The sequence below is a fragment of the Brachypodium distachyon genome, chromosome 3, assembly GCF_000005505.3.
Source record: "Brachypodium distachyon strain Bd21 chromosome 3, Brachypodium_distachyon_v3.0, whole genome shotgun sequence".
In the NCBI taxonomy this organism is placed as follows: Eukaryota; Viridiplantae; Streptophyta; class Magnoliopsida; order Poales; family Poaceae; genus Brachypodium; species Brachypodium distachyon.
Window position 1 is genome coordinate 47488662 of NC_016133.3, and position 17388 is coordinate 47506049.

At 46.4% G+C, this 17388-nt stretch overlaps 2 protein-coding genes across 2 annotated transcripts; one reads left to right on the plus strand and one right to left on the minus strand.

Moving 5' to 3' along the window:
• Positions 1 to 2460: 2460 nt before the first annotated feature.
• On the plus strand, positions 2461 to 6508 carry LOC100838406 (ultraviolet-B receptor UVR8). Its single transcript, XM_003575086.4, has 12 exons — positions 2461 to 2708; positions 2820 to 3009; positions 3112 to 3258; positions 3430 to 3511; positions 3858 to 4013; positions 4142 to 4315; positions 4458 to 4529; positions 5202 to 5273; positions 5478 to 5596; positions 5693 to 5778; positions 5875 to 5927; positions 6042 to 6508. The coding sequence occupies exons 1-12, from the start codon at positions 2600 to 2602 to the stop codon at positions 6126 to 6128; spliced, it is 1347 nt and encodes a 448-aa protein (XP_003575134.1). The 5' UTR covers positions 2461 to 2599; the 3' UTR covers positions 6129 to 6508.
• Positions 6509 to 7314: 806 nt separating this feature from the next.
• LOC100827795 lies at positions 7315 to 8425 on the minus strand. Its single transcript, XM_003572567.4, has one exon. It carries the CDS (start codon positions 8264 to 8266, stop codon positions 7571 to 7573), a length of 696 nt encoding a protein of 231 aa, XP_003572615.1. The 5' UTR covers positions 8267 to 8425; the 3' UTR covers positions 7315 to 7570.
• Between the last annotated feature and the right edge of the window lie 8963 nt (positions 8426 to 17388).

Below are 17388 nucleotides of genomic sequence, written 5' to 3' on the forward strand. Positions count from 1 at the left end.
AACACCTATGCATTCGTGTGTCACTGGCTGCTACTGCTGCTCTGCCACTATATCGGCAGTGTCGATTTCACCTCGTCAGCCTCTTTGCCTACTGTGCCCCTGCCCATGTAAATCTGATAACATGATCCAATTCCTGTGTGCAAATATATACTGTCAAATATATTCATGAGTTTCAAGAATTGTGAAAATAAATTCGTAGATCTAGGACTTGCAAAAAATCATACTCTCACCGTGCCATAAAGGTTGGCACGGATTTGAACTAGACCTTTTATGGCACGGAGGGAGTATGAGACTACGACCATTGGTGAACCGTGTCAAATTTGGGCATGCATGTCTGTTACACTAGTCATTTGCCTTGTCTTTTTTCCATAATTCATACTTCATCCGATTCATAATAAGCGTTTCAAATTTGTACTAACTCGAAAACACTCATTATGTATGGGAGGGAATACCAGTTACAACAGAAAACAAAATGTGAACTTACAACGGAAAACAAAATGTGAACGGATCCAAATCAGTACCACAGTGAGCCTTTCATAAACTAGCAATGTATAGCTATAGCAGTCGTCATTAATTCCAGCGTAGTGCTGCAATGTTCAGCCATTAGTGGAACGTGGAAGAAAAACAGTGAAGGAAGAAAGGGACAGGGGCATGGGGGCATGGCATGCCCATTACTACTCCTAGCTATATAGACAGCTGCAATGCGCACATACGCTCCGTATATATCTGCAGCGCGGGCAATAATACGCATCGTCCTCTCGGGCGGCCGCCTGATCTGACCGGCCGGAGGGCGCAGCAGCAGGACGGGCTCGATCATCATAATAAAGTAAGCAAACGACTTCCACGAGCGCGGGCTAACGGATCCAGCGACAGCCTAATTTCAGGCTAGCCGGCCCATGCTAATCAAAGTTTTCAGTCGGGGGCATTGAATTCCCCATGGAAAACTCGGTACGGCTGGAGATCCTGTCCTGTGCACCTTGAACAGCGATGCAGGTAGTACATGGATCAATCCCAATGTTAACGTACTCCGTTCACCTACCTTTGCCACGCACCGGTTGGCTTCTTTCGTTTGGTTCATGTAAAGCAGTTTTTTTTTTCTTCGTTCACATGGCTAGCTAAGTCCATTTCATTCTACTATTGGGAAAACATTTTTTTTTCGGCTCCGTCCTTGCCGGCTTTATGTTCGTTGTGGTGTTGGTACCCACTATCACCGTTCGAAGGCGATCAAGATGAGGCTGAGATTGAGACCGGACAAGCCTCTTTGATTCATACAGATAGAATGCAGGAAAGGCATAAGGATAGAGATTTTGTATTTCGTAGCGAATTTTCATTTTGCACATACGCTAATACTTTTTTTTTCCCGAAAAGGAGGTCATTCCCCACTGGCCTCTGCATCAATCGATGCACACATCCATTGTATTATTGAAGTTGCAAAAGCGTTTAGATCTCAATTATGACAACTCAGAATGACAATAAACTAGGAAAAGAACATACTCCTAGCCTATCGTCCTGGTGTCACCTCAAAACTCGTCGAAGAGACACACGAAGATTTGATAGATTAGATCATCGGCCATCCTTGGTCGCAGCCCACATAAGCTACTACTCTACCTTGTTTTGTCTTTTCGAGTGATGCAAAGTGATGCAACCCGTTGCAGTTGTTCCTGTGGAGCTATGGTACCGTCATTGGTCGCTAGACAATTTTCCTTTCTCTTAAAAGAACAACGCCAAAATCTTAATCCATTATTGGTTTCTGATCTGTCGGTGACGGACGACCTATCTAATAAGGATTAGCTTCCAGATCCAGATGGAAGGATGACATGAGCTGTGTGTCGTCAATACTCACATCATCAATATTGCAACAATATATGCAAGGGATAAGATTCAATATAAATTAGGGTGTGACTATTTATCAGACGCTTGATTTTTAGAAAAAAGACTTAAATCTCAGTCAATCTATCAGAACCGTTGATTTGGATTTGGACGTCATCCAAACTTAACTCATACGTTATTTTGTTTCGAATACCGAAACACAAACCAGATGACTTATTTCTAGCTAAAAATCATGCGATCATAATCAGTATAAATACTTCTGTACTACTTTCTCCGTAACAAATGATGTATCAACCTCGACTAACCTCAAAATTTGAAAGGTACCAGTCCTACAATTTACACACAGAACCGGTGACGTGGATCTGCTCCACGTGGCCCGGGAAAGATACGGAGTATCTACTCAGCTCCTACGTCCTGTGTCATTCATGCATCTCCAATGACGCGGGCAGGGAAGACCCGGAGAGATCGAGGTGCCGCTGCAGATGCCGTGCCGACGCCATTGATGCGCTCGGACAAAACATACCGAGTACTACAGTGAGGCGTGAAGCGGCGAAGGTACTGGTAGTAGGGGCCGGTGTCTGGCTTAATAAAATTGGACTAGTACTTGGCGCCATTAATACCGTCGGGCTGCCCGTTCCATCTCCCTCACTCCTTCGCTCTTCCTCCTACTTGTAGCTTGTAGTACTCCTCGACTCCACTGCACTGCCTCCATCGCAAGACACCTCTGCTTAGCTTGTTGAGAGTTGAGACCAGGACACGTAGATCGACGATGGACGCCAAGGCGGAGGCGGCGGCCGGCGACGAGGAGGTCCCGGAGGCGCCGGAGCAGACCGTCGCGCTCGTCTCCGCGGGCGCCAACCACTCCGTCGCCCTGCTCTGTAAGCAACCTCCTCCCCCGCACCTCTCCCCGTCGCGCCGCCTTGGGTGGGAATTTCGTCGAACGGTCGAGAGCACCTCCGTGATTCATCTGACGGAACGTGCTTTTGTAGCGAGCAAGGCGGTGTGCTCCTGGGGCCGGGGCGAGGACGGGCAGCTGGGCCACGGCGACGCCGAGGACAGGCCGGTGCCCACCCTGCTGAGCGGCTTCGACGTGCCAGGCATTGCCTCCGTCGTCATCTGCGGCGCCGACCATACCACCGCCTACTCCGACGAACAGATGCAGCTCTACAGCTGGGGATGGTACGTACCATATGCCCGCCGCCGCCTCCCCCTTCTCCTCCTTCTTCTCCAGGGGATCGATTTTTCCCGACCCGACCATATACGCCGACTGTTAATTTGCAGGGGAGACTTCGGGAGGCTGGGGCACGGCAACTCCAGCGACGTGTTCCACCCGCAGCCCATCGAGGCGCTGCAGGGGATCAAGATCAAGCAGATCGCCTGCGGGGACAGCCACTGCCTCGCCGTCACTGACGCCGGACAAGTGCATAGGTATCCTCGAAAACCGTAAATCCTCGTATCCCTCCCAATCCCCAAACCACCCATCTGATCTGATCGTCTTAATTACCTGAGAGCTACCTCCACCAACTGCGCCATGCATGCACCAACATTTCAACGCAGTCTTTAACATCATGTTTTCCCCCGGTGTTTAATTTGTTTCAGTTGGGGCCGCAATCAGAACGGGCAGCTTGGCCTTGGAAACACTGAAGACTCTCTGCTCCCGCAAAAGATTCACGCTTTTGAGGTAGGCAAATTACTGCCTTATTTTGGGCTGTAGTACGTTGGAACTTGATTACAACAGCTAACCAATCAGAAAAGCCTGGTGCCCATGAATTCCTTGAGGAAATCTGTGCCTCATCATTAGACTCTGTACATGTGAATTGTGATCCACCTGAAAACTTATGTGTTTATTGTCGTGACAAGTTTCTTAGTACAGGTTCTTCCCAAGTCTCTTACATGTAAATCAGTACCATTTCTTCTTACTATTCATATCAGTACTCCGAGGGAAAATCATGTTCCTTGTATACCAACACTGCACTGCCACTGAGAGCAGGCCTGACTGAGAGTCTGAGGGTATTGAATGTTTTCAGGGTGTCTGCGTAAAAATGATTGCTGCTGGTGCTGAGCATACCGCTGCAATATTAGAAGATGGCGATCTTTACGGATGGGGCTGGGGTCAATATGGCAACTTAGGTCTCGGTGATCGCAATGATCGCTTAGTCCCAGAAAAAGTTTCTTCCGTGGAGGTGGGTCATCTTGGCGCCAATCGAGAATTTTCTCCTAATACTGTTGGAATTTGAATTCTGTACTGTCAAATACCACGTCCTGAAGAAATCCATGTCCCTGTCTCGTTTATGTTCTACCACTGTTTCAGGGAGAGAAGATGGTGCTCGTTGCATGTGGGTGGCGCCACACGGTTACGGTGTCGTCATCTGGTGACCTGTACACATATGGCTGGAGCAAGTATGGCCAACTAGGGCATGGAGATTTTGAAGACCACCTAGTTCCACACAAGTTGGAAGCCCTGAAAGACAGGTTCATTTCTCAGGTACTACTAATTCAGCATAATACCTTCCACGATGTCAGTTATAGTCAACTGGCTGGAACTTGGAAATTTGATGTTCAAAGGATTCAGGTTATTTTCATAGTTTTGGGAGGATGGTTCATGAACAGGTGATCTGGTGGTTCAGATTGCAGGTGGGTGGAGACATACAATGGCAGTAGCAGGAGATGGAAAACTTTATGGATGGGGTTGGAACAAGGTGATATTTTCTTGAAACATGGCAGGTTGCCTGATATATTGATAGAGCAGCAGTAAACATTATGTGAAGCCAGATAGGCTAGACCTAAAAAGGCCGGAAAAAAAACAGCTAGAGGTGCCAAAAATGCCTCAGATGCTTCGTTCCCACTAGATCCCAAGTGGTAGCCTCACCAAGGATCTTCGCGCCGAGAAGGCGAGAATGCCAGCAGGGAAGATTATTATGAAAAACTCCCTGTTAGTTTTCTTTTATCTTGTCTGATCCGCTTCTTTGGTGCACTGCACTGCCACTGCACATTGTGTTCTAGTCACGTAATTATCTTATGAACAGAGAAAATGAAGGTGGAGGACCTGGTGTCTTTATTGTTCATCTTTAAAAATTCTCACCACTTTACCATAATGCTGTCTCTTTGGTAATTCATATCTTGTCAATTTTACCTTTTCTTGTGCCTCACCTTACTACACCTACCTTCAGCGTGCCACCAAACACCACTACTACCAAGTACCAACACACTGAAGTGTTAGCGTTATGTTATATACCAGCAGCAGCCAGTATCCGGTTCCTGTTGGGTGGTCTTGTTTTGGACATGGGCTTAATTAGCTTATTTGTTGTGCTGAGGATTGTTTTATCTTTTCGTTACTTCTTCTGATCCTGACTCAAATTTTCAACATGTAGTTTGGACAGGTTGGTGTTGCTGATAATGTAGATCACTGTTCTCCCGTCCAGGTTATTTTTCCTGACGAACAGGTGAGTGACGTATGTCTGAGACGAGTACTTCTGCACAACCTGTTGCTCAGACAAATTAACTGAATGATGTTGTTGTGACTTGTTACCGCGAAGTTTATGATAATTTTGATTGAATCATGTGAAGAACTATCCTGACATTTGATTCTAGGATATAGTGTCTGATCGTTTGACTCTCATTTGTTTACGGGCACAATTGGATTGCAGAAAGTTGCACAGGTTGCCTGTGGATGGAGGCATACTCTTGCTCTGACAGAAAATAAGAATGTATTCTCATGGGGTAGGGGTACCAGTGGACAACTTGGTCATGGTGAAATAATCGACAGGTAGTTCAGCCAACTTCTTTAAATTGTCATGTGCCAGGTTTTCTTCCCTGATAATGCACAGTAAGCTAATCGAGAAAATTATTCTGGCTCATGAAGGAACACACCCAAGATGATCGATGCCCTAAGCCTTGATGGATATGCTTGTAAGAACTTGGAGTCATCAAAAGCTGTTCCCATGATAGGTTTGCATTTACACGAAGCTCTGTTGAAGTTCTATGCGCATGCATTTCCTGGATGTTTTAGGACGGGGAGTTTATAACATATCTTCATATGTGCAGCTGAAGTCCGGATCACGCCATCGGCACGATACGCCCTTGTCCCCGATGAGAATGTGAGCTCATATCTTCCAAATGAATACACTCCTCATAGAACCCTTCGATCCGGATCATGTGGATCATTTGGTAAGACTGTCACTAATGGGCCACTGCACATTTCCTGTGTCTAGGTTTGTAAACCAGGTGAAGGTATCCTCCAAGGAAATGGAACTGACACGCACGTGCCGCAGAGCGATGCGAAGAGGATGCGCGTCTGAGCATATGTTCTTCTACGACCTAGCAGTATACAATAAGCCAGCTAGGCAACCTTGGCCTTCATCATCTAGTACATGCAGCTCAGTCTTGGTGCATTGCTTTCTTCCATAAGTAATGTGCTACCTTAGCTGATATGATGTTCGCCTGCAATGTACTCCTAGACTCCTAGTAGTAGTAGTAGTATGGGAGAAATAATCAATAGTCTTAATCTAAACCCTTGCAGGGTTTTGCAAGCTAAGCATCAATTAAGCAGCAACGGTTTTGCTCTCCTGGTGAAAGCTAATACATCATATAATGGATGCTTGTTTCACTGATATTTTAGCTTAATTTATGTAAGCATAATGATTGCCATATGCGCATTGTGATTTTTCTCTTTTGTGAACTTGAATTGTTTGGCTTAGAGTAGTATTATCTGAATTTGGTGAAAGAAAAGGTAGTAATAAACCTGTAGTAGTCTGTAAGAGTTCCACAGTATTTTCATGAGAAAAGTATATTTTTCATCCCTCAACTTGTCAAAAAGTATGCAAATCATCTCTCAACTTTTTTCTTATACTTTTGGTCTCTCAATTGTTCAAACCGGACAACAATGGTCCGCCCTCCCATTCGAAGTGGTATTAGCGTTGATGTGTCGGCATAAAAATACCACACTGGCTTAGCTTCTTTTCTTTTCTTTTGGGAAAACAAATTGATTTGAAGGATAAGACGAAAAGTGATGCCAATTGTACAGACTAACATGAGAATTCTTGGCCAAAACCATGATATGATGACACTACTGCCGCTTTGAATGGGGCGAGGGACCATTGATGTCTGGTTTTAACAGTTAGAGGATGAAAAATATACTAAAAGAAGTTGAAGGACAATTTGCGTACTTTTTCGGCAAGTTGAGGGACGAAAAATATACTTTTCTCTATTTTCATTGATGAACTTGAATTATTGGGCTTTGATATTTTGATCTAGATTTATGGTAAGAAAAGGAACTAAAGTCTGTCTTATGTAGAGTTTCAGCGTATACAGAGGTAGTATCATAAATGCATGTAGCCAAATATGTGCCAATTTCCTGTTAATATGTACGAAGTCTGGCAATGCATACAACTTCTGCAGTAATTTATACCAGATAATCATCTGATCACTTGGATTTCACATATTTTCTTTTTGGAAAACTAGCAGTACTTGATACCAGAAAAGATGTGCAGAAATTAAACTGAAATGAATTTGCCAACGGAAAGCAATCATGAACAATTCAAAACTCAAAACACTCACTTGGAATGCAATGATATTAGTAGCAGGAATTTCGTAGGAAACCCCAAATCCAATGAGAGCTAGTGGATGTTTCTTTTCCTGCGAAATTCCCGCGTTTTCCATACGCTGCCTATTGTTTCTTCAAACCATAAAACACGCAGAATACACGAATGCGAGGATCCCTTTCCGAATGCCGATATATCGATCACCTGGAGCACCTCTTGGAGAAGATGCCTCCGACCAGCGACACCGCATTCTTCCTCTGCTTCTTGTGCTGGTGCTGCGGCTTCTTCTTGGCCTTGGCACCCTTGCTGTTGCTGCTCTTCTTCGTCACCTTCCTGACGTCGTCCTCGACCATCTTGATGGCCAGCGCCTCGGAGAGGCTGGGCAGGTACTCGAGGCTGGCCATCCACTGCTCGGCCCGGCTCTCGTCCCACAGGTCGCTGCGGACCCGCCCGCCGCCGCCATCGCTGCCGCCGCCGGCTTCCTCCTGTGCTCCGGCCACGACGACGGCGAGCTCCTTCCCTTTCTTGAGGCGGCCGTCGCCGGAGAAGAAGGCTCCGTTGGCGAGCTGCGCGCTGACGCTGGACACGGCGGCCTCCATCCGCGACTGCCTCTCCTTGAGCTCCGCCAGCTCGCTCCTGGCCTCCGCAAGGTCTGACTCCAGCTTCTTCAGGCAGCAGAGGAGCGTGGTGGACGGCTGCTGCGAGGGAGAAGAAGAATAAGCAGGGGGCATCATGGTGAACTTGGAGCTGGACGTGCTGCTGCTTGCACGGGAGCTGCCGCCGGTCGCGACGCAGCGCTCGCCGCTGAACACCTCGACGGCTTCCCTGACCGACTGGAACGGCCTGGAGGTGTCGATCTCGGCGCGGCCCGCGACGGCGGTGGCAGTGATCTCCATGATATGATACTATAGAGGCCGCGGCCGGGGTCCAGGGGTGGGTGATGGATCGATGCGGGAATCTCAAGGGGGTGAAGTAGACATGTGCAATTAAGCGCCTTCTTTGTAGCTTCTTGTCTTTGCTTCTACTGCAAAGCTTGGAACACCAACCGGCCGGAGTAGCAGGGGAGTGTGCAGCAGGCCTTGTGTCGAGGTCAAGTTAAACCGGCCGGTAGTGGAGAGATGGCCTGGCCGGGGAGAAGGGGACTTGGTACCAAAGCCATGAACACTCCTTTATAAAGTGGTGGACGCTGGGCTGGGCATGCAGGTGCTGAAGTGCAGGAGAGATATGTGGCATCTGAGTCGGGATCGAACTCTTGCGGTGGTTCGTTTACCATAAAAAACAATCACAGTGCGCTTTACATGAGCTCTTGTACTCACACAGAATGGAAAGCTCTGTTGATGAACTGACAAGAGCAGGAGCTCTAGATATCATCAGCTCGTGTCTTGTATGCCAAACTGGTTCAACAAATGACAGGAGCAACATTTTTTTATTTTTGGCAGCGAATGATGGCAGCACGTTCTGGAGTTGAAGCTGGACACGAAATGAAACATCCGACATGAATATGGAAACGAATAATGTTGGACACGGGTATGAAACATATTGTATTTTATTTTGAGAGAGAGAGAAGAATATGAAACAGCTTTCTTTTACGAATAAAACAGATAGAGAGCAAACACAACACAGAATGGTGGGCTGGTGGGCTTCCATAAGGCCCTAGGCGCATAGCCCCTCTAATTTTCTCAAGACAAGAAGGCTTCGGCCCTGCTTTTATGGTTTCATCGGGATAGCATGAGAAACGCGTACCCAGCCCAGCCCACCTGCTGCCGCGGCTCGATCGAGGGGCCACAGGCCGGCGTCCCCAGATGAGCAGATCCGGCCACTGCGCCCACAACAATACAGGTACCGCAGCGCAGGCGCAGCAGCTAGCCAAACCCCAAATGGAGAACGACTTCACCTTCCCCACCGCGCAGCAGGACCTCGGGGAGCCGCCGTTGTTTCCTGCTGGGCGATTGCAGGTCTGCACGGCCTCCTCCCCTCTGTGGCCATTCTCCTCCTCGCCCCCGCCCGCCTTCCTTCCCGCCACGACGACGGCGGACGTCCAAGAAGAAGAAGAAGAAGAAGAAGCGCCATCGCTGGCGCCCACAACCAGGAGAGCGCACCACGAGGAGGACCGGATGGACCTGCTGTGGGAGGACTTGAACGACTCGCCTGGCGCGGAGCCCACCACGATGATGATGCTGAGGGGGGCGTCGTCGCGCGCCGGCCGGTTCTGCGCAAGCCGCCTGGACCGGCGCCGGGGCCGCCGCGCGACCGGGTGGACGCTGCTTCTCAGGCTCTTCCGGAGGCTCTTCGCCCCCGATCGACGACAAGACGCCGTCCTGGTCCCGCCGCCGCACGCTGCACAATGATCACGCCTGAATTGAAGAAGCTTCTGCTTAATTATTCCCGGTTTCAGTTGTCGTCCAATTCCCTGTAAACATCCGTAGTGACAGCGGCAGTACATTATTACGCCGACGAAATCAAGGATTTATATATCCTACGGTCTAAACATGGTCGAAAGGGAAGATAAAAAGGATTGTCCTCTGTTTCCTCTCTCTTTACGTAAGGATCATGTACGTCTATGCATTTTCATGGTAAAACGAGATGAACACATGCGTGCGTGCACAAAGTAGCTCGTGTTGCGCTTTCCTACGAGATAAAGTGGTGCCGCGATTGTCTGACGGTAGCTAGCTCGATCTAGTGGCAGATGCGACATCGCATATTGTTAAGACTAAAAGCGTAGAGAAAACAGAGGATGCATGCGTCAACAAGGACGAAGACAAAGAGGAGTGCGTAAGTGAGGAGGGTGACGCCGTGATGGCCAGCACAAACCTAAGTTGCTGATTGCAACTGCGGAGCGGTACGTAAGTCCAAGGTCCTGTTTGGGACAGCTCCACTTCACGGCTTCATTACTGAAGCAGGTGAAGTTGTTCCAAACACCTTAAACTCCATATGTTATGTGAAGTGGAGCAGCACAATCTTTTGGTTCATTTTACTGGAGTCAAGAAAGAGGTGCTTCACCTGTTCCACTTCACCTAAAATTGAGATTAATTACCCACCAATGCCACCCATTAGTCGTTTTGGCTCCGAACCGTTATCATCGAACAGAACCCCAACTCATCTTCTTCCTCCTGTTCACGTTCATTTTCCCCATGGCACCACATCTCTCTCCCACGAAATCCCCTCCATAGCGGCCTCCGGCGAGCCTGCTCTCCTACTCCGGCAAGCCCGCGATCCATCTCAGGAAAGTCGCCGCCGCTTTCCTGTGGTTCGACGCCGCCACCGCCCGGATTTACCGTCGCTCGGATTTGCCGCCGCCGTCACTTCCCCAGGACCCCAAGACCGGGATTCACTGTCGCAGCTCCTCCGGATTGCACCGCTACCACCGGATTCGCTGCTGTTTGTATGTGAACTATTTCAGATTAGCTTTTTTTGAGAAAATTTCAGTTCATGATTCGTAGCAGATTGCATCAGTTTGGTCGAAAGTCAGATGGGTCAGTTTTTCCAAACCTGGAGCTTACTCGGATTGTATTGTTGTTGGGATTTTTGATTCGAAGGTTAGATGGATCTCTAAGTTCAGTCCGTGTGATGGAACTGAATTTTTTGAAATATTTGTGTACTACTCCCTCCGTTCCAAAAAGATTGCCGCGACGGTAATTTTTCAGAAAACCCCTGGTGTTTGTATGTTATCAACCCGCGTCCACGGAACAAGTCACTCGCCTCTAGCACGAGCACTCCCCCCCCCCCCCCACACACACACGTTTGCGTCTCTCTCTCTGCTCCGATTGGAACTCCCAAAGCAATCGCCGCCGCGCTCCCCTCGCCTCACCTCCGCGGCCCCTTCCCCTCTCGTCTCGTCACCTTTCCTCCTCTCCTTCTGTCCCATGTTCGCTGCGCTCCCCTCCATGAAAAGCTCGATTTTCTTGTCCAAGACTGCTACGAATCGCCAGATCCGGCGTCGCCGAGGGCTTATCCGGTGGCTGCGAGGCCGGAACCGGCGGATCCGCTGGCTGCGAGTCCGGAAGCCGTGGATTAGGTGGCAGCTTCGGCGGCTGCATCCCGCTGCCGCGCCTGGGTGACCACGAGCTCCGCTACGTCAGCGGCGAGGTACCAGCTCCCGCAGGACGACCTCGACGCGCTCATCTATGTCTCCTCCTCCGACGTCGACAGCCTCATGGACGAGCTCGACCGCCGAAGCCTCCTCCGCGTGTGCCTTCGGGTCCGTTCGTCCTGGATTTGGAGGTGGGGTCGTGGGGGTTGCAAGAGGGGACCTGGAGGCGGCTGGATCTGGACCTGGAGCTGCGGGAGGTGGTCTGGACATGGAGGCTGGAGGTGAGAGGCGACCAGGGGCGGACGCTGGAGGTTAGAGGCGAGCGTGGACGAGATCGTGCAATTAGGCACAAGGGTGTTTTGTTCATTTTTTATTGTACAAGGGTTTTTTTGTAAACTGACATTGTATAGAGTGTCATGACAATCTTTTCGGAACGGAGGGAGTAGCTCGCAACCCATTCTTGGGAATGTTAAAAATCAGCGATGAACACTCATTCTTACAGGTCTGCCATATACCAAATTGTGTGGTTTTGATTGTGCTTTTTTTTCTTTTTTCTTTTGAGCGCAGTGTAATTTCATGAGTCGAACCTGGATCTGAAGCCAACCCAGTAGCCAAACACATTTCTACTACTCTGGAGCACCCAGGTGAAGTGAAGTTTAGAGGTGAAGTGAAGATAAGGTGGAGTGAAGCTCTTCCAAACACGCTCTAATTCTACGGTTGCTCCACCACCCAGGCTCTGCAATCAACTCTATACCAGGACTGCTACTAGCAAGGAGTAACAAGTCAACGACAACCTTGGCCAAAAGCAGATACCAGGTGATTGCAGTAGTTTTTTTTTTTTTGACATAGGTCATTGCAGTAGTTGATCGATTACACTAGAGAGACGATTTTCTGGAACCTATGCATATAAACAGGTTTCGTCGAGGTTTCTGTTTATCTATACCGTCATAAAATGGATGATTTGTGGGCCTACTTTCCACCTCAACCATCCCAAAGTACGTATCCAATATTCTAATTTCATAATTCAGATCCAAACAACTGTTCATAACGTTAGAACAAGTTCTGATCACTATTATTATATTAAACTACACAATTAATCTACCACGTATCGAACGCATTGTAAGCTATTTATGTAAATTACACAATTAATCTCACTAATAATCCATTTTCATCTTTACATATTATTTTTTCCCATGCTGCTTACGAATGCACCTTTTCTATATTGGCTGGCTCTCCATGCTTTTGCGTATTTCATTTGAATGTCATAAGGGATTATTAGATTTCAAGGATTTGCCAAAAGCAATTTATGTCAGAAGCAAGTTCCAAAGATTTCATTTAAGTTCAAACCACAATATTCAAGTTTCATGAAGGGTTTTTTTTAGGTTATTGTGATCAAGGTTTTAAACAGATTCACTAAATAGTGTCATGAGCTTTTTTAGGCCTTACAAGAGTTTCTACATCTTTCTAGTGGATTTCAACAAAGTTTAGAGTTGTATGAAAATTCAGGCAATTAAGGTGTATATTTCTTCCAAACCCGTCATTTGTTTTCTTTTCCAACAACAATATTCCACCCACGATTAGTCTTTTGGCCTTCATTGAGGTTCCGACCAAACACTTGTGGCTCCAAGTTTGCAGGCATAAGTTTCATTTGAGCTTTTTTTCTTCACGAGAAATCTTTCATTTGGGCTCGAGCCAAATTGGATCACCACTTTTCAAAATCCTGTCATGATCCAAAATGGCAAACTACATTTTTGAATGGTGCTGCAACAACCTTTTTTTTTTGCAGCAGGTGCTACAATGACCAATTTGAACAAATTGGAGGAAACAGATGAAAATTAGTTCTACGACGAACATGGTCTCTTGGCTCCCGGGGTCCAGGGAGCCCGATATTAGAAACAAAAGAAAAACTAGAAATCATATTTCAAAGTCTTGAAAAAATCTGATTTTTTCTAGTGTAAGAATAGATGTACATTACATGCCTATATATTTTCGTCAAGAAATACATTGATTTGTGATCTATGCAAAAATCACAAATTTGTGATCTACAATAGTAAATCCTAGACCTATTTGAACTATACTTAATCAGTTTTTGTGTAGCACAAAATCAACAGTATTTCGTAATGAAAATTTACAGACATGTGACATAACCTCATATATACATGTATATATTTTCCATGATTTTTGAAACTTTTAAAAATGAGAATTTCGTTTTTTTTAAAAAAAAACTGGCCTCCCTGGAGCCTGGGTGTCAAAATGGATATTCGTCCTGAAACTCTAATTTTTTGCGTCTCATGCTCTTAGTCTAAAAGACGGAAACTCAAACACTGAGAGGGAATAGGTTCAAGACTGCTTGGATTGTTACATTTGTAGTGCGGCTGATATTTAATTCAACTTTTGGGGAGTTGAACTAAGTACCAGTCTCTCTCACAAAAATACAGCATTACAAACATGACCCCTGATCTCTGTCCCGAGACTCCATTCACGTTCACCAGCAATTCTAATCTCTTCTTTTCCCGATAAGACAAAACACAGATGATTTTATGCGTTCCATTTTTTATCATAACAAAAAAAGATGTGTGGGAACGTAAGCGTACGTTTGGAGATCTTAAAGTTAGTAAGAACACACCTGAGCATGCAACTGTTATGGTTCATCTCTAACAGAGACTCCGGTCGTGCGGGTTCTTCCTCGTTAATCCTCCACCGCAGCGGCATTAGCCCAAGACACCTCAGTAGCAACTTCCTCCAGGATTGGAATCCTTGTTCTTGCTGACGGAATTGACGGCCGTCCACCCATCGTTTTATGACAGGAAGTTCGTGCCGGCTGCCGGTGAGCCGAGATACAAGGTTGGGTAGCCCTCGACGGTTGAAATCTTACAACTTTGTACGAAATCTCCGACACTTATTATTGTCGCACCTCTGGTACCCGGGGTACCAGTGGACGCTGCCGCGTGGGTCAGCGAGGCTGTCCTCAGAGGAAGGGCAGCCCTCGAAGGCTTCCAGGGGTATATTCGACGGCTGGCCGAGGTGACAAGGAGGGGCCCACGTGGCGCGTGCCACTTGGGCGCTACAGGAGCAGGGAAGGGAGCATTTAATGGCCTCCAACCACTAGAGAAAGGACAAGACAGGATGTTGCACCACTATGCAGCGGTGGGGTCAGGAGGGAGCCTCTTAGCCAAGGCTGACCGAACGGCTCGTTCTGTCCCATCGGCACAGGCAGAGGGCCGGCGCGTGGAGGACGCCTTCGACAACGTCGACATCTCGCCAGTTCGCACGACGCCTATATGGGTGGTGTTCATCCATGCAGCCCATCATTGTAGTATCCCCTTACAGTATAAGAGGAGGACCAAGGGCACCGTAGAAAGGGGCCAGATCTCTCGCACTTGTGCACCGAGCTAGGGAGTAGTTCACTGCAGTAGGAAGTAGCCCCCGGGAGCCCTGTAACCCACCCCTCGATAGCAATCCACCAAAGCAGAACGTAGGATATTACGCCTCTGTGCGGCCCGAACCTGGGTAAAATCCAGGTGTTTGCTTGTGACTGTGTTCTTGTTTCCTACTCGTCGACTGTCGGAGCAGCTCCCTCACCCTCACAGAACAAAAAACGGGGTGCTCGATAGCTCTGGTGTCGGGGTTCAGGCACCGACAATTATGAATTGGAGGGAGTATTATTTTAATGATGTATCAAGATATGAAATGACTAAATAGTGTCATTTTCAGTTATGAATTGTGCAGTTTAGATCAGATGGTCCACAGTGAGCTGAACGGTGAGGGTGGGTAAACTGCTTATTTATAGTAGTAGATTACGGTACATCGAACTGAAGTGGAAATGCCAGCAAATATTTGTTCAGTACAAATTCAGTTTACAAGTTTAGTTTCAAACTGCACAATTGAATTCAGTTAAAAGGTCAGTTATGGCTGGTGTGTAACTATATATCACAGTTCTATTGTACAAAAACCAAAATGGTCTTCTGAGTTATTAAAGGTACTAGCACAATATCCCGCATCAAAGACCCACCATCTATTTTAATCTTGTTGTAACATGTTTGTCTTCATTTTCATGCCTACTGTTTTTTTCTTACGTTCAATTTGTAGCAAACAGTTTCATCATCTTGTAGTTGATCAGCGGAGAACGAAAAAAAACCGTGAGGTGATCACAGTTTCAGAGCTTACCTTGCACTAAAAGCACCATGCAAAGACATAGAAGTATTTCTCAAACACAAACAACTTGTGGTACAGCTACTGGATACCAGTGCAGGAAATGTCGAGAGGATATGGAGAGAAGCAAATAAGCAAATCGTAAGAGGTGAAGATAAAAAGAAAGAAAACTCCGGGTCGCAAGATGAAAGACCTTGTCTGAGGATACCTACAATTCCTCTCAACAAATGGTGTACAATGAGGGCTACTAGCGCTCTACATTGCAAAGAAGGTTCGTATGGGACGACAGTAAGCAACGCACAAGTACTCAACACCCCCTAGGTCTCAATATTGGATCAAAGAACACTATGTCATGTTATGCCTATTTTAAATTCACATCGACGAAAAATGGTTCGACATGACCAAGAAAAAGAGAACCTACTACCTACTGCTTGAAGAAATTAATATTGAGTACGGTATTCAGAACAAAAACAGCATATGCAAAGTCATGTTTCTTTCTGCAGTGACCGAGCAAGGTTTGATGTCGATGGAGTTGTGACTTTTGATGGAAATTTAGAAGTTTTGGAATTTTTTAAGGAAATTCCAGCAGCAAGAAAATGCAAGAACAGAACAGGACCAAGGCACTATGGAACTAAAGTTAGTGATCAGGGGATGTGGTGAATATGTTTGTGAAAAGGTTGTTCTAGCTATTGAAACCCAATGGCCTGATGATGATGACGGAATCATTTACATCTAGCAAGATAACGCTCGGATACATGTACTGTCTAATGATCGAGTTTTTTTATGAGCTGTAGCAGATACACAGCCGTCCAACTCACCGGATATGAACGTGCTGGACCTTGGCTTATTTACTTCTGTCCCTTAAAGTTTATTAGTTCATGAGAAATTGTAACATTGGAAATGATTGCAACTAAATCATATCACAAATGCATTAGATCAGAGTCAAATCCCCTCCCAAAAGTGAGTTTTATGTAACTATATCCCAGATCAAATGGTGTTTGCGAAGTTGCCCCACCAAAAATGTAACAATACTTCAACCAAGATCGTCTTCCGCAAAAGGAATTGTCGACGATCAGAAGATAATGCAAATTTCAACTCTCGAACGAAGTGAGTAGCATATAAAATATTATCTATATAATGAATATATTTACAACTAAAAGTATCATGACTTAAAATAACATGTCACTTGATCCATGTTTAAGTAACTTAAGATACTCAAAAAAAAAAAGTGAGTGTCTCTGCTTTTCTGTAGCATTGAACGGGCATCACCATTATATGATGAAGTATATGATATTTACTCTGGCACCAGCACTGTCGAAGTACTTAAGGAGATATTTATGGTTCGTTGGATCAGCGTCAAAGGTGACTTTCGTGGGAGATCTAGAAATTTCAATAAACTTCTCGAGTGCATATCTTTGTCAAATTCCTGAAGAAGAAAAGAACGGGAATGCGTCTCACGGAATTATAACCAACAGAATTTACAAATAATGGAAGCGATTCTATATGTACTCATTGCATAAATCTAACCATGTATGTGTTGTTTTGTTTTCTGCATTCGCACAACCAAATGATATTTTTGGCTTCAGATCAGCTAAAGGGCCCAAGTTTCCTCTCAAATTCAAATAAGAGCCAGAGGTGAACGCTCTAAAATTGAACTAACCAGCGCCAACGAGTTCTTCTCCAACAGGCACATGACATCTCTGAGTTTAACCTTCCTCATCGTCATTATGGCATGAGACTTCGAACAAAGAAGCGGTAGGACGGTAAGAGGCAACCCGAGGAACTTATGAACCGCCACGTACGACCGACGTAAGCCGCGGGCACGTCCTCCGGCGA

Coding starts and splice junctions, on each gene's coding strand:
- LOC100838406 (XM_003575086.4), top strand. CDS start 2,600: ATGGACGCCAAGGCGGAGGCGGCGGCCGGCGACGAGGAGGTCCCGGAG. Junction 2,709..2,819: donor CCACTCCGTCGCCCTGCTCT/GTAAGCAACCTC, acceptor GTGCTTTTGTAG/CGAGCAAGGCGGTGTGCTCC. Junction 4,014..4,141: donor AAAAAGTTTCTTCCGTGGAG/GTGGGTCATCTT, acceptor CCACTGTTTCAG/GGAGAGAAGATGGTGCTCGT.
- LOC100827795 (XM_003572567.4), bottom strand. CDS start 8,266: ATGGAGATCACTGCCACCGCCGTCGCGGGCCGCGCCGAGATCGACACC.